At 27.3% G+C, this 16,696-nt stretch overlaps 4 protein-coding genes across 4 annotated transcripts; 2 read left to right on the forward strand and 2 right to left on the reverse strand.

Moving 5' to 3' along the window:
• Positions 1 to 2,611: 2,611 nt before the first annotated feature.
• Positions 2,612 to 3,016, reverse strand: OCT59_017207 (uncharacterized protein; the record flags this gene model as incomplete). Its single annotated transcript, XM_025327337.2, has 1 exon — positions 2,612 to 3,016. The coding sequence occupies one exon, from the start codon at positions 3,014 to 3,016 to the stop codon at positions 2,612 to 2,614; it is 405 nt and encodes a 134-aa protein (XP_025171871.2).
• A 3,612-nt stretch (positions 3,017 to 6,628) lies between these two features.
• On the forward strand, positions 6,629 to 7,116 carry OCT59_017208 (uncharacterized protein; the record flags this gene model as incomplete). Its single annotated transcript, XM_066137333.1, has 4 exons — positions 6,629 to 6,715; positions 6,818 to 6,860; positions 6,944 to 6,990; positions 7,072 to 7,116. The coding sequence occupies 4 exons, from the start codon at positions 6,629 to 6,631 to the stop codon at positions 7,114 to 7,116; spliced, it is 222 nt and encodes a 73-aa protein (XP_066003929.1).
• Positions 7,117 to 10,654: 3,538 nt separating this feature from the next.
• On the reverse strand, positions 10,655 to 10,998 carry OCT59_017209 (uncharacterized protein; the record flags this gene model as incomplete). The annotated part of the gene is made up of 2 exons (XM_066137334.1): positions 10,655 to 10,879; positions 10,942 to 10,998. 2 exons carry the CDS (start codon positions 10,996 to 10,998, stop codon positions 10,655 to 10,657), a joined length of 282 nt encoding a protein of 93 aa, XP_066003930.1.
• A 4,034-nt stretch (positions 10,999 to 15,032) lies between these two features.
• On the forward strand, positions 15,033 to 16,449 carry OCT59_017210 (uncharacterized protein; the record flags this gene model as incomplete). Its single annotated transcript, XM_066137335.1, has 4 exons — positions 15,033 to 15,150; positions 15,232 to 15,404; positions 15,693 to 16,061; positions 16,138 to 16,449. 4 exons carry the CDS (start codon positions 15,033 to 15,035, stop codon positions 16,447 to 16,449), a joined length of 972 nt encoding a protein of 323 aa, XP_066003931.1.
• Between the last annotated feature and the right edge of the window lie 247 nt (positions 16,450 to 16,696).

The raw sequence follows: 16,696 nt of genomic DNA on the forward strand, positions 1-16,696 counted from the left end.
GTCAGGTGGCGAAAAATTTTTTTACTATGAGCTGTAACGCAGAGATTTAGTACGCATAATTGACACCTGATATTGAAAAACCTACAAAAATACACATAAAAAATTTTAGACATTAAGTTATTAATTATTTTATCATGGCTTCTCTATTATTTATAAACTCAAATACTAATATGAAAAAATAGAATTTACCATTTTTCAATAATATTTTTCTAAAATTTCACTTTTTTTAATCATTAGAAATTTCTTTTAATTAATACTAAATATTACAATGCGTTTATTAAATAAGTACGTACAATAAAAATATTTTATATATAAGATTAGCCAAATTTAGGTCAAAAATACACAAACTAATTTTTTACATATAAAAATTTTGATAAAAAATATGCAATCTTGATGACTTAACTATAGATGAAAATTCTAAAATTGTATGCAAATCAAACTTTACTCTGTCTAATTCCACTATGATAGCGATGCATCTGTATACTCTACCCCTGTATATATATTTCTGGGTCTTACTTCTATTATATTTTTATTATAAATACTTTGTTTATAAAATTTTAGAATATATATATATAGATTATATTTAGAGATCAAAATAAACTGAAATATTTAGTCATTTGACGAAATCGAAATAAGTTTAGACATTTAAAATTAAAAGACGAAATGCCAAAATTTAATATTCCATGGTATTTCTATGGATTTTTCATAAATTTCCATGGATTTTTAATTATAATAATTATTTAAAAAAATAAATTTTTATTAAAATATAATATTTTTTAAAAAGAATTTATAAAACCATTATAAATATAATTAATTTTATATATTTTAATAATAAAACTATAATTTTATATAATTAAAATTAAAATTAAAAATTATTATTATATAGTTTAGTCAATGACGAAACCAAAACTAGTTGGTGACGAAACTGAAATTTTTTGCAAAAAGAGTTTAGGCAGGCATCATTAATTATATTAATATAAAATCATATTTTTAGTTAAAATTATAATATTTTTAATAAATTGATTAATTGATATTTTTTTTGTTATTTTTATAAATTCTTTTTACTATTTATTATTTTAAATATTAAAAATTTTAAGTATTACTAAATATTATTGCTGAATGCTGATAATTGTTATAAAACTTTATCCATTAATATTTGCTAATAGTCTAATACTAATGCAATAAAAACATCTGCAGTAAGGTCCAAAAAATTTTATTTTATTTTATTTTATTTTATTTGCCTGCAGCACATTTAATACTTTATTAAGATAAAATAATAAAACTATACAATATACATGTAAAACTATATAAAATCCTAATTTATTAAGTACTAAATTACTTATCATTACCCCATATAGTATATGTATTGTCAGATGAAAACTCTAGCTAGAGAAGTAAGCCTTATATGAAACAAATTTTTCTTAAAAATCATTTTTTAAAAAAGTTTCAAAATTTAATTACAAAACTTATCTGGAATATCAGCGTTCATGTTGGAGCTGATTTTTCTATACAAAAATAAAAAAATGTTTTATTAAAAATATTTTTAAAGAAAGTTTAAAACTTAGTTTCAAAATTTACCTGAAATATTGATGTTCAAAATGATTTATTAAAAATATTTTATTAAAGAAAGTTTCAAAATTTTTTTTTAAAACTTTACCTAGAATATTAATATTCATGTCAGAACTGAATTCCTGTATAAAAAATAATAAAAAAAATATTTTTTTATTAAAAACATTTTATTAAAGAAGTTTCAAAATTTTAGTTTTAAAACTTTACTTGGAATATTAATATTCATATTGAAATCGAATTCTTAAATAAAAATAATAAAAAAAACGTTTTTAATATTAAAAATATTTTATTAAAGAAAGTTTTAAAATTTTTTTTTGAAACTTTATCTAGAGAAACAGCATTCACGCTTGAACTAATTTCCTACCAAAATAAATAAAAAAACATTTTTTATTGTTTAAAAAATGTATTTTTTAAAGGGATAATTTTAACGCTCACCCCGGGTGAAAATCACCTGGTCATATGACATCGAATTTTACGTTTCAAAAAAAAATTAATTTATTTTTTAATATAATAAATAACATATGTATTATCAGTTATATAATTTACATTAATAAATCTCGTTTATAACAACAAATAATGTTTTTATTAGTATTTGAATTACATTAAGAATTACATCAAAAATATCTGTCGTTCTCCTCTCTGATTATAATTTTCTAATATAGAGTTACAATACATAAAAATCTACGCTGCTCTCATATTAATTAAAGTAGTTATTAGTACAATAAAAAATCAAATAAAGAGTGCACTCTGGTATAAAACTATGGAAGTATAGTATAATACCTCTATATTTCCCATCCCTAGCATTTGGACACTTTTTCTGGTAATGACCAGATTTTCCGCATAACAGACACCTGCGTTGACTCTTTGCCACTTGATAATTTGGATCATTCAGGTTTTCTTGCATCGGGACCCATTTTTTTGATAATTCCATAGCGCTCTTCAATCTTTTCTTTGAGGGAGCACCTCGTATTTTAGTAACATTAGGATTAGTAATCTGCCCAATTAAGTGCTGTTGTAAAGGAATAATTATATTGCTAGTATCTTATCTCGATTGATCTTCTGTATAATTATTCACTTCTAAATTATTATTAGTATGATCATTTCTTTCTGATTGTATTTCATGTTTGGCTGCAATAAAATCTTTTAGTATCTTAATTAATTCTTCATCAGTTTTTGTTTCCAAAGTAACATTTATAGCAGTTTTTGCTGTAGAAAATGCAACTCCAAATCGATTTCTTTTGGAATTATTTTGGCGCATGATTTCATTAGGTTGAATATGTTCTACTCCTTGAAAATAACGCAAACTTTGAAGTGTAAAGTTATTTTGAAATGGTGGCACTGATGATGTTAAAGTATCTACAGGTTCTATTGCAGAAAGAACTGGTGAATTTTCAAAACTGCAATCCAAATTAATTATGTTATCTTTGTACCATCTAGCAGGTATCATGCTGATATGAAATTTTGCCGAACTTGAATATAACATTACCCTCCAGAAATGGCGACAGATAATGCCTTTTGTAACTGTTTCCATGCAGGTACACAGGTCGAAGGGGCACCATTGTCCAAAATTCAAAAAATGCAAATTCCACATTTTTCTGGAAAATGGTGGGAAATTGTGGAAAATGCTGCATTACGCCGAGCAATTTTTTGGAATAGCATTGTTACAACATTGTCTGATTTAGCAAATTTTATGAAAATTTGGGAAAATGCTACATTATATCTCAAATGTAACATTTTGTAACATTTTGTAACATTGTTATAACATTGTCATTAAAATCAAATTTTGCTTTTTTTTTGTCAAATGTTCCAATTTTCTTACAAATGGTGCATTTTTATGAAAATTCCACATTTTATCTCAAATGTAATAACATTTCATAAAATTGTTATAACATTGTCAATTAAAATTAAATTTTGCTTTTTTTTTGTCAAATGTTCCAATTTTCTTTCAAATGGTGCATTTTTATGAAAATGCCACATTTTATCTTCAATGTGATATCATTGTAACAACATTTCATAAAATTGTTGTAACATTGTCAATTAAAATCAAATTTTGTCAAATATTCTGATTTTTTGGCAAATGGTGTATTTTTTTATGAAAATTCTATATTTTCTGTCGAAATGTTGCATATTTTCAGCAAATTTTACGTTTTTTGGCCAAATGTTTCATTTTCGTCAGAATGTTAAAATGTTACATTTTTTTTTTGAAAATGCTCAATAATATGGCATTACGCTGGAAAATGTAGCATTTCACCAAATTACAAAAGTAAAAAGCATCACAATTATCACATTTTTTGGAAAATTCCACATTACATTAAATTACACTAAAAAATGTAGCACTATACTAGATTATATAGCATTACACTAAAAAATACCACAATTACACTAGACAATGTAGCATTACACTAAAAAGTACCACAATTATCATATTTTTTAGAAAATTTCACGTTATACTGGAAAATGTAACATTATGCTAGAAAATGCGGAATTGCACTAAAAAATGCGGAATTGCACTAAAAAACACAAAAAAAATACTACAATTACACAGGATAACATAGCATTACACTTAATTACATTAGATAATTTTTATTTATTTGTAAAATTACGGACATTATTAAATTTATAATATTTATATTCTAACGCATTATTTAACATTAAATTCACATTGTTAATATTAACAATGTATCAACACGATGTGTTGTTTAATTTATACGAAACCTTACTACTGAAGACTCCCTCTTTTTGTCACTATAAACAGGTGGAGGGAGCAGCAATGGCTCTCCCCCTATAGGTACTTTATGGCCTCTACCTGTTTACAGAGGAAGGGGCTTTTCATAAAGTTATTAGATAGATATATATATATGTATATATATAAGTATATATATACATCTATCAAAAAAATTATAATAAAAAAAAAAAATTTTTTCAGGGAAAATGCCCCTATTTATACAAAAATATATATCACGTGTATCACGTGATATTACTAATAATTACCGCAGCAGGCGCAGCTTCAGCTGCGCCTATAGCGAAAAAAAATTAAGCTTTTTTAGCAAAAGCTTAATTTTTTTTTCTTACGTCCCTTTCTTTCGACATTTCTTTCTCACCTTCCCTTTCCCCTTTCCCTTTCGTTCTACCCCTCCCTTTTTCGTTTCATTTTCCCCTTTCCCCTTTGTTCTTCCTCCCTTTTCGTCCTTTTCCCTTTCATTTTTCACTTTCCCTTTCCACTTTTCCTTTTCGTTCTTTTTTTTCCCTTCCCTTCCCCTTTTATCGTAAATTAGAAATATTGGAAATTTCCTTTCAGAAAAACAAAAGGGTAAGTTTCGAATCATTTGATTCGAAACTTTAATATTTTTTTTTTTATTTTTTAGGAAACGTTTCTAACGTTTCCTATATCTTCTTTTTTTTATAGGTCTTTTCGCCGTATTCAACTTGGAAAAACGAAACAGTAAATTTCGAGGCGTTCGCCTTGAAACTTTTTTAAAAAATATTTAATTTAGGAAACATTATTAACGTTTCCAATAATTCTTTTTTTTTATAGGTTTTTTTGGCGTACTCGACTTAGGAAAATGAAATGGTAAGTTTCGAGGCGTTCGCCTCGAAACTTTTTTTCTAAATACTTTTTAGGAAACATACTGACGTTTCCTTTCTTTTTTTTTTTATAGATTTTTTAGTTTTGACTTTGGGAAATGAAAAACTGAAAGGTAAGTTTCGAAGCATTTCGCTTTGAAACTTTTTTTTAAAAAAAAATTTTTTAATTTTTTTGTAAGGAAACGTTTCTAAGTTTCCTTTTTTCTTTTGTAGGAACGCCAGATGTTTGGATAATGTATTTCGAAATGAACCGGTAAGTTTTGCAACGAATCGTTGCGAAACTTAAATTTTATTATTTTTTTTTTAAGAAACGTTAACTAACGTTTCTTTTTTTATTTTTTGTAGGTTCCGGACGTTTGGATAGTGAAATTCAAAACGAGCCAGTAAGTTTTGCAACATGTGTTGCGAAACTTTATTTTATTAATTTTTTTTTTAAAGAAACGATACTAACATTTCTTTTTTTCTTTTTTTTAGATTCCGGACATTTGGATGATGAATTTCGAAACGAACCGGTAAGTTTCGCAACATTGTGTTGCGAAACTTTATTTTATTAATTTTTTTTTAAAGAAACGATACTAACGTTTTTTTTTTTCCTTTTTTTAGATTCCGGACGTTTGGATAATGAATTTCGAAATGAACTGGTAAGTTTCACAACATTGTGTTGCGAAACTTGAATTTTATTGTTTTTTTTTAAGAAACGTTAACTAACGTTTCTTTTTTTTTATTTTTGTAGGTTCTGGACGTTTGGATAGTGAAATTCGAAACGAGCCGGTAAGTTTCACAGCATGTATTGCAAAACTTTATTTTATTGATTTTTTTTTTAAAGAAATGATACTAAACGTTTCTTTTTTTCCTTTTTTTAGATTCCGGACGTTTGAATGATGAATTTCGAAACGAACCGGTAAGTTTTGCAACATTGTGTTGCGAAACTTTATTTTTATTTATTTTTTTTAAGAAACGTTAACTAACGTTTCTTTTCTTCTTTTTGTAGGAACGCCAGACAAAATTTTTGGGTGAAAGGTAATATTTTTGTTTTTTTTTGTTAATAATTTTTTCTACGAAACGTTAACTAACGTTTCAGTTTTTTTTTTATAGATTCACGACTTCGCCTCCAGGACGAGATTTCGAAGGTAAATATTTACCTTCGAATCAATTTTGTTTTTTTTTGTTTAACGAAATGTTAGTAAACATTTACTAACGTTTCGTTTATCTTTATTTTTGTAGTTGATTTTTTGGTCGCCTTCTGTACGGAAGAATTTTGAAGGTAAATATAAGAACCTTCGAAGTTTATTTGTTTTATTTACAATGAAACGTTTACTAATGTTTCGGTTTTCATTTTTTAGGTTCCAGGGTGCCGTTTCAACATTTCGAAGGTATTAGAACTTCGAAATTATTGGATTTTTGTTATGTAATGAAACATTGTTTAAAGTTTCGTTTATTTATTTTTTTTTTTGTAGGTTAAAGGAACGGAAAAATGAAAGGGAAAGGTGAAGACGAAAGGGGAAAGAGAAAGGGGAAAGAGAAAGGGAAAACCGAAATGGAGCGGGAGAACATTTCGAAGGTATACTTCAAAATGTTTGTTATACCTTCGAAATGTTTGTTTTTTATTTTCTTTTTTAACGAAATGTTTATTAACGTTTCATTTATTTTTTCTTTTTTTTAGGTTCGATGGCTCCTTGGACATACCGGAGTTCAATATTTCAAAGGTATATTATACTTCGAAATACTTTTTTTATTTTTATTTTTCAATGAAACGTATATTAACGTTTCGTTTTTTTTCTTTTCTTAGGTTTGGTAGTTCTTGTCCTTGAACGTATGGAATTTAACATTTCGAAGGTATATAACTTTGAAATGTTTTTTATTTTGATTTTTTTTCAACGAAACGTATATTAATGTTTCGTTTTTTTTCTTTTTTAGGTTTTAAACTTGACTTGGCTTATCAGACATTTGATACATGAATGAATTAGAGGTACGGATTATCCATAGATCATTGGATATCCGATGAATATTGATTATTGTTAAATAATAATAATTGTGCATTTATTAATAAATAATATTATAATAAATTATGTGAAATTATTAAACCAGTGATTTAAATTGTCATGGCGTTTACACTAAATTGTTTAAAATTATTACTAAATTTCGCTCAATTGTCCGAAATTATTACAAAATTTTACTCAATTATCTGAAATTATTGCAAAATTTCACTAAATTGTCTCTGAAAATGTTGCATTTATACCGTTTACACTCAATTGTCCAAAATCGGTAAAACATTTTCACTCAATTGTCCGAAATTATCCTAAATTTCATTAAATTATTCAAAAATTTAGCTAAAATTTACCAAAAACATGCCACAATTTTCCACAATTTGCATTACGTTTGCACAACATTGCTGAAAAATTCACCTAAATTTTCAACAATTTACATAACATTACTAAAAATTTACCTAAATTCACCACAATTTGCACTTCATTTGCATAAAATTACTAAAAATTTAACTAAATTCACCACAATTTGCATTACGTTTACATAAAATTACTAAAAATTTAACAAAATTCACCACAATTTGCACTTCGTTTGCATAGCATTACTAAAAATTTAACTAAATTCACCACAATTTGCATTACGTTTACATAAAATTACTAAAAATTTAACTAAATTCACCACAATTTGCACTTCGTTTACATAACATTACTAAAAATTTAACTAAATTCACTACAATTTGCACTTCGTTTACATAACATTTCTAAAATTTAACTAAATTCACCACAATTACATTACGTTTGCATAAAATTACTAAAAATTTAACTAAATTCACCACAATTTGCACTTCGTTTGCATATCATTACTAAAGATTTGCCTAAAATTTCCCACAATTTAATGATAATTTACTGAAAAATTTCTTAACATTTGAATTAGGAATTCTGTAGGAATTCCGCCATTTTGACAAAATTTGCCAAATTGTAAGTCCTCCATTATCCCAAAATTGTAACACAATTTATCCCAATTTACTGGGATAATTCTCAATTTGCCAGAAAAATTCCAGGCAAATTTTGCGACAATGACATCTGTTCAACCTGTGGTACAGAGGTGAATTCCATCAGATAACAGTGCCACTAAATTTTCACGTTGTGATAATCCACCTATACGACGTATTCTCCATGTTTCAATAATATTCCCACATCAGGAAATTTTATAGCGCGAAAAATTGCGTAAGTTTACGATTTTGTAAGTTTACGAAAGTTTATGGCATAATATTTCGAAAAATTTCGAAATATTACGTAAGTTTACAATTTCGTAAGATTTATGTGATATTACGGTTAAAATATTACGTAAGTTTTCAATATCGTAAGATTTACGCAATATTACGGTCAAAATATTCTGCAAATTTACAAAACTGTAAACCTGCGTAATATTACGGTTGAAATATTTCGAAAATTTACGAAACTGTAAACCTGCGTAATATTACGGTTAAAATATTTTGAAAATTTACGAAACTGTAAACCTGCGTAATATTACGGTTGAAATATTTCAAAAATTTATGAAACTGTAAACCTGCGTAATATTACGGTTAAAATATTTCGAAAATTTACGAAACTGTAAACCTGCGTAATATTACAGTTGAAATATTTCGAAAATTTACGAGATTGTAAACTGCATATGCAGTAGAACGTATACAAGGGGCATGTGATACTATTGAATAATCAAAAATAATATAAACACCTTTTCTTTTATATAAACACCTTTTTTTTTAAGTTTGGGAAAGCAAATTTATTTTTATTTACGAATTTTTTATTATTTACAATTTTTATGTTAAAAATTAAAGTAAATTCTAATTTTTATTATAACTTAATAAAAAAAATACACATTTGATACTTGTTCGCTACTATTTTATAAAATAGTACCCAGGCTGTACGGCGTGGACGTCAGTATCAGTCACAGCCCAAAAAAAACGTGAGTCTCCAGCCGATATTTGGTACGGACTGGGCCTAGCTACTCACTTAATAAATAATAAAAAAATAAAAATAATTATCTTCTTCTACGATACGTAGATAAGTTTCTCCTTGCCCTACGATCATCATGCATGACTAAAATTGATCAAATTTATCAAATTTAAAACATGAACGTAAATATTAATTATAAATTTTATTATAGTATAATTACCTGGCCTCTCCCAAAATCTCGTTCTAAATTCGCAATAATATCTTGCGCCGGTACGCGTCCACAGCCGCCGCCCAGGGTTACCATTACGATAAAGGACATAGTTCTAAATATCAAAATCAGTTTGAATATTTGGTAAATACATTTAATTTATATGAATGTAATTTTATTTATTTACTTACATGGTAATCCCTGACGAGGTTCCTCCACTTTTGGCTGCACTGTTGCCCGGAAACCCTCGTTCGAAATATTCTATTTATTCTGATTCAATTAAATGGATTGGTTAATTTGAATTTAAATTCTTTCTTAAAGAAATTATAGATATTAGTCATATGAACCTATTGGCAACAGAGTCCCAAAAATCTTGGCGGCTTCTACCATTAATATTGTGGTAGGTGCAGTTTCTGTCTCGAAGCTGTGACAAGTTCAACAAGTTCGTCCATCATAGCCCAGTTCCAATGGACGTTATAGTGGGAACGACGACGTGTGTGGCGAGGCATTATTAGATTAGATTTGATTTTTATAATTTGATTTTGGGATGAGTAAAAATTTGAAAGAAAGTCGTAAAATGTCACTTTAAATAAAATTTAAACAATACCTCTTTGGTTTGATTTTATTTCTTGTTTCAATTAAAATTTAATTTATTAGACTTTTCATCATTAAACATATTAATTAAATCTCATGCGGATATGGATTATCTAAATATAAATATCATGATTCTAAATATAAATATAAATCACTTAATTTATTTTAATTTTTTTTTAAAAAAAAAATCTTAGTTTGATTTCAATTAAAAATAATTAAAAATCATGTGCATGTTTTGGTTATTTAAATATAAATATCAATATATTATATTTAAAAATAAACCAATTTATTATTAGCACATTCTATTGAATTTTAAAAAAATCAATTTTTTTTTAAAAAAAATCATCAATATATCATATTTAAAAATAAAACAATTATATTCTGATTAAATATTTTGCGTACATTTCTTAAAAAAATCATAAAAAAAAATCTTGTACGTCATACATGCAATTACTAAATATCATCCCCTTGTGATAAATAAAAAATTACGCAACACAAATTCAACACAAACTCAACACAAATTTAACAAATTTAACGAAATTTGGCCAAAATTAATAATTTTTTACCAGAATTATCAACACAAATTGAACACAAATTGAACACAAATTTCAGTCACGATTTATTTATGTCACACCCGTGTTGTTAATAATTAAATAAATAAATCTGCATTTTATTTATGATATGGGAAACGTGACCATAAATTCTTTAAGGATATAATTTTATTAAAATAAATCAAAACTCCTATATCAAGTGACTAAAAAATATATTTATTTACGAAATATTCATTTTGTTTATCAAATCGGGGTACTATGTGAACGACACCATGTATAGACTCTATAGCTACAAAGTTATATAATTCTATCAATTTTAAGTGAGGACATCTATATAAATATGGGTTCCTTTTAGATTTACAATCGTACCATTGAATTAATGCGAGATTTAGCGGTGGGTCTGTTAATACTTCTGCTAACAATAAGGCCTATAAATAATAAATATTTATTAATACTTTATAATAAATTATTACATAAATTGGAAAAATACCTGTCCATAACAAAGTCCTTTGTCTGATATATAATCATTTGATTCTTCAGAATCCATTGAAATAGCTATGTCGCTAAACCATACTTTATTATGATACCTGTTTGTGGCAGCGCATTATGGTTTTTAGATTTTCCAGTGTTACCGATCCGTATATGTTTATTCGGGTTTCACAATAATTGTGAACCCATCAAGTAAATCTAGATATGAATCAGACAACTTATAAATCTAGCAAAACCGGTCTGCATTTTATTGTCTACGGAATCTTTTTTTTCATTAAAAAATGTATTTGCATTTTGTAAAGAGAAATCAAAGAGTCTTGCAGAAAATTTACAAGTGCGAGGTGTTTTTGCCGGATTCACTGAATGTTGAGACATTCTAATAGATATTGCTTGACGTTTTATCTATTAATTTAATTTCCATCTTAAGTTATATAATAAATATATACAATAAATAAATTTCCAAATACTTACAGTTCGTAAAAGCTGAGGTTCGACATCTTTTTTATTGCTAATTCGGTAAGGTATTTTAACAAAATATTTGTGGAGACTTTCGTAAGTTTCTGTGGTATAGCCATTTATTGCTCCATAAGATCGTATTGAGTCAATAATGTGATAAACCCATGAATGCAATTTAGGCAACTTCAAATTGGAAGGAGAAACAAATTTAAAAGCCTTGACAAACATCCGCGCCCATCTATGTATTGCATCCTAAAATTTAAATGTTAATTTAATTTATTTAATTTAAATTTTCGATTTTACTAAAATTTTAATACATACATTAAATTTCTCCAAGTCACTTTCACTAAATTCTTCATATCTACTTAAAATATACATTTCATTCCAATATTCATACAATTTCACAAGATCATCATTATTTACAAAATTATCTACTTCGTTATTATTTTCATCATATAAATTATCAATAACAAATATCATGACTTTCATCAAACTTCGATATTCATTAGCAGTTAATCTTGCAATTGACTGCAGTCCATTGGAAAAAAATTTTAATGGCGGGAAAACGTGGAATTGCTGCTAGACGGTGATCTACTTCTTCAACTAATTTATTACCATTAACATGTTGCAATTTTAAGATATCGCACGTGAAGATAATTTGATAACGAAATAAACCCAAATCTAAATGATGCATTCTGTCAGGAACAGTAGCCAAGTAGATATTTATATTCCTTGATAATATAAATATTTATAATTAATATATATATATGTTATTATAATTATTTCTACTTTTGCATACTTACGGCAAATCCCAAAAAAAATTAGGTACAGATTCTATGCAAACAGATTTTTGTGTATCATTTTCAAAATATTTACGCATTTCATCATGAGTTCTTAGTATTACATCATTAACCGATAAGTTTATATTTGCAAGATTGTCCCTTTTAATTAAACAGGAGTGACATGGAAGGCTTGAATTGGAGGATTTATAAACTAAACAAAAACTGCGTTCTCGGCCAATCTGCAATAATAGTTGAAACTCTAGGATAAAACCAGGTATTTTCATTATTTATAAAAAGGTCTATACCATCTTTTAATAAAATAATTGGTTCTAGTAAATGACGTAAAGATTTATGAAAGGTATCACGAACCAGATCTTTATTTGCAGCTTCTAAAATTGGTAAATATCCCAAAAGTTGCTTTGCATCCTGTTTATTACGACGCCATATTGGGATATTGCCTAATGAAATATATATTGGATGCAATTGACTTTTTCCTAATGTATCTGTAGTTGTTGCATCTAAGGTTGCTTGTCTAAACCTCTTCAAAATCCTACGATTAGTTTCGTCAAAATTTTACTATAGATTTATTATAGTTTCGGCAGAGTTTCGGCAGTTTCGGCATTTATAATAAGTTTCGGCAGTTTCGCCATTCTCCAAAGTTTCGCCAGTTTTTTAATATAACTTTAATATAGTTTCGGCAGAATTTCGCTTTTCGGTGAAACGCCATCTTGCCTAAACCCCTAGGTTTCGGCAAGCAACCTTAGTTGCATCAGAATATAAAATAATTGATAATAATTTGGAACCAGTAGGTAAGGATTCTTGCGTAGTTTTCCACCATTTTCCAGTGTTTTGTTCACTGTAAATACTTTCTCTATTATACTATAAAATAATATAAATAAATTAAAATAAATATTATTTAAATTATTGAATTAACTAATATTTACTATTTACCTCATAGTTTTCGTAAAATAGCGCAAAATTTTGTGTTATGTCAGGAACAGTTAAGATATTTTTGATGCACTGTATTAAGTTTTGATAATAAAGAAAATAATCTTTATCCTTATGTTTTGTTATAAGAACTTTACTAAATTCTAAATTAGAAAACTGCATATTATTCATAAATGCTCGTCCCTGTTCAATATTTTTTGGTAATGGTGATTCTGTAAGATTTAAATGTTTATTAAAAAAACGTATTATTTCATTACCATCTTTATTGTTTATTTTATATTTCGTTACTAATAACATTAGATCTTTATAAGCATCATTAGGAAATTCTGTGCAAGTTTTGGTATTGAGATTTTTGGGTTCTTCAAAAATTTCAGGCTCTTCAGATGAATCTAATATATTTTCAAAGTTACTATCTTCAAGGCTCATCTCTCGATATTGCACTTCCAATACTGTCAAATGACATATTTTGTACATTATTATCATCATCCACCTAAAATTATAAACCAAAATGAGTTAGTATAATTTGAGCTTTTTCTTTAAAAAGAATAATCTGGAATAACATAATTATTGAGCTTTTTCTTTAAAAAGAATAATCTGGAATAACATAATTACCTCAACTTTATCATTTTCATATTCACTACTTAGATTACTTCTTGTATCCATTTTACTGCTATATTTTTCACTATCATTATTATCATCATCATCTTCTACTTCTACTTCTACATTTTTTAAGCATTTTTGGGCGTGTTGAGTATATGCAAAGCGTTGACTGAATATTCGCATACAAAGGGGGCATTTGAAACTCATGTTACTAAATTAACGCGTCAAATTTGATGAAAAGTATCAATTCACTATTTAATTTATATGAGATTATGTGTGCTAATAAAATTATATTGCAAATTCATTGTAAAAATTTAATGAATTAATTGAATGGATTACAATTGATTGAGTTATTTGAATAGACACGACTACGCAAATTTACGCATTAATGAATGGAACTGGCTGTAAGAATCTGGTGGCTAATATCGCGGAATCATTCGCAATTTTACGCATTATAGCAAAATTTAAAATATGCGAAACACTCAGCAATTTTGCTGTCGGGAACTTGCCGAGTTCGTGGGTTGGCAAATCTAAAAATAAATGTAACAAGTCTATGATGTACCATATAAATGTTGTTTATTATTTTATTTACTATTTCAATTTGCCAGCAACCTGCCAAGTGAATCTGACAGCAAAAGTGCTGAGTGTTTCGCATATTTTGAATTTGCTGTAACGGGCTGTAAGAATTCGGATGGCTTATTCAATCGGCTAATCATCTGATAATCAGCCGCAAATTTATTGGCTTAACACGACAAATCACTTTTACAATAATGGACGGATGATCAGCCACAAATTTATGCGATAATCAGGTTATAAGCGCTCAAGATCACTATCAATCTGATCAGCCAAATGAGTTCACTGGCTGCAACTTTTTTTTTCCATGCATAAAAGCCCCAACATGTGTAACATGTTATTTTTTTATAAATTGGATTTGATTAATATTTCGATTGTACTATGTGCTTTTACGAGAGTTTTTTTTTAAAGTTCTCTTATGAAAGTGTTACAATATTTTTTCGTAATATCACGATGCAAAATTTTTGCATTAGTACATTCATTTTTTGTAATATTTCGCATTAGTTCATCCATTTTTCGCAATATTTCGCAAGTTTTTTTTCTTTTTTAGTATAGAATGGCGGAAATTACCTTATGACAGCTTGCCTCCTTTTTCTGAATTTCTGATTCATGTATTTCCCTCTTTTTCCTCATCCTTTTCGAATTTTCTAGTTCACCTTTTTCTCATATATTTCCTCTTTTTTCTCATATATTTCCTTTTTTCTCATATTTTCGTTTCAAATTTATTATCATAATGGCTACAAAGCGTGGCGAGAAACGAAGAATTGATGATAATGAAAGATTTTCAAAACGTAGTACTGAGGGTAGCGAAGCTGAGAAGCGAGTGAGAATATCCGATGATAGCGTTGATGGTATATATGACATGATATGTATCATATTCTTTATAAAAGAAATTATATAATATATAGTTAAATTATATTTTATTGTTAAAGTTAATAAAAAAACAATAGAAAAACTATTAAGAACCAATTCACAGATAATTTCTAAGCTTGAAGTTCTTATCACCAGACAAAAAAATCTTGAAACCCGTCTCATGAGCATAGAAAAAAAGCTCAACGATAATAACAAAAATAATAATAATACAATAGATCCGGAGTATGTAAAGGTAATAAAGATGAATATTATTTAATGTAAACCTGAAATGCTAACCTCGTTTGATTAGGAGCTCGTTAAGAAGGTGTTGAAAATTTTATTTGAAAATTTTGTTTATCCTTCGCAAGACGAGTACAAACTCGCTACCGAAAAATATTTAAAGACGAAAATCTGGAATTTATGCGCCAGTTCAAAAAAAATCAATGGATTATTTTTTTCGAAAAAAAATTGCCCCGACTGTAAGTTAAAGCAATTATGAATTTTATTAAATTTCATACTAACATTTTTTTTTAATAGTTAGTACAACAACATAGAAGCATACGAGGGACATTTACGTCTAGAGTTAAAGACGTTATGTATTCTGTTTTCGAAGGCGACTGGGCATAAATTACCGTCTATTAACACTCAGGCTAGTCCGTCAAAGATTCAGGAATGGAAGAGTAAGGCGGAGGTGAAAAGATGTTACAACAACCTATTTAAAAAGGTTAAAGATGGGCAACCTACGACATATATGTCGCTGATAATTGATAAGTTGCGAAAAGAAAATAAAAATCCCTCAAAAACACAAATAGCGTATGCGATTAGCATATGTGAAACGTACTTAAATCCTAATAATCAAAACATTCAAATGAGCGAAAGTATAATGAAGTCGAAGATAATCAACAATTTAGTAAGTTTTTAATTTACAATTTGCAAAATGTGAATTATTTGAATTACAATTTATTTATTTATTTATTGATTTTTAGCAAAAGTTGGAAAATAGGGATAAATTTACACATTCGGACGATGATTCTCATGATGGTAATGATGTAAATGATGGTGGTGATAGAGCAGCTGACGATAGAGCAGGTGCGGCTGATGATAGTGTGACTAATGATGGTAGGCCTAACGATGGTGCGGCTAACGATGATGCGGCCAACGATGGTGTGACCAACGATGGTGCGGCCAATGATGGCATAGCTGACGATGATATACTTTCTATTGACTCTTATAACACGGAGGAGGAAGGTCGGTATATAAATAGTTTATTAGAGAATTATGGGTTGCATAGGAAATAAATATTATTTTTTATATATATCACACGTAATAGCATTTTTTTTACCATAATTAATATAGTTTTAATAAATAAAATGGTTATTAATTCTTAACAACACGGGTGTGACATAAATAAATCGTGGCTAAAATTTGTGTTCAATTTGTGTTCAATTTGTGTTGATAATTCTGGTAAAAATTTGTTAATTTTGGCCAAATTTCGTTAAATTTGTTAAATTTGTGTTGAATTTGTGTTGATAATTTTTAATTTAT

Source organism: Rhizophagus irregularis, chromosome 26, assembly GCF_026210795.1.
Source record: "Rhizophagus irregularis chromosome 26, complete sequence".
In the NCBI taxonomy this organism is placed as follows: Eukaryota; Fungi; Glomeromycota; class Glomeromycetes; order Glomerales; family Glomeraceae; genus Rhizophagus; species Rhizophagus irregularis.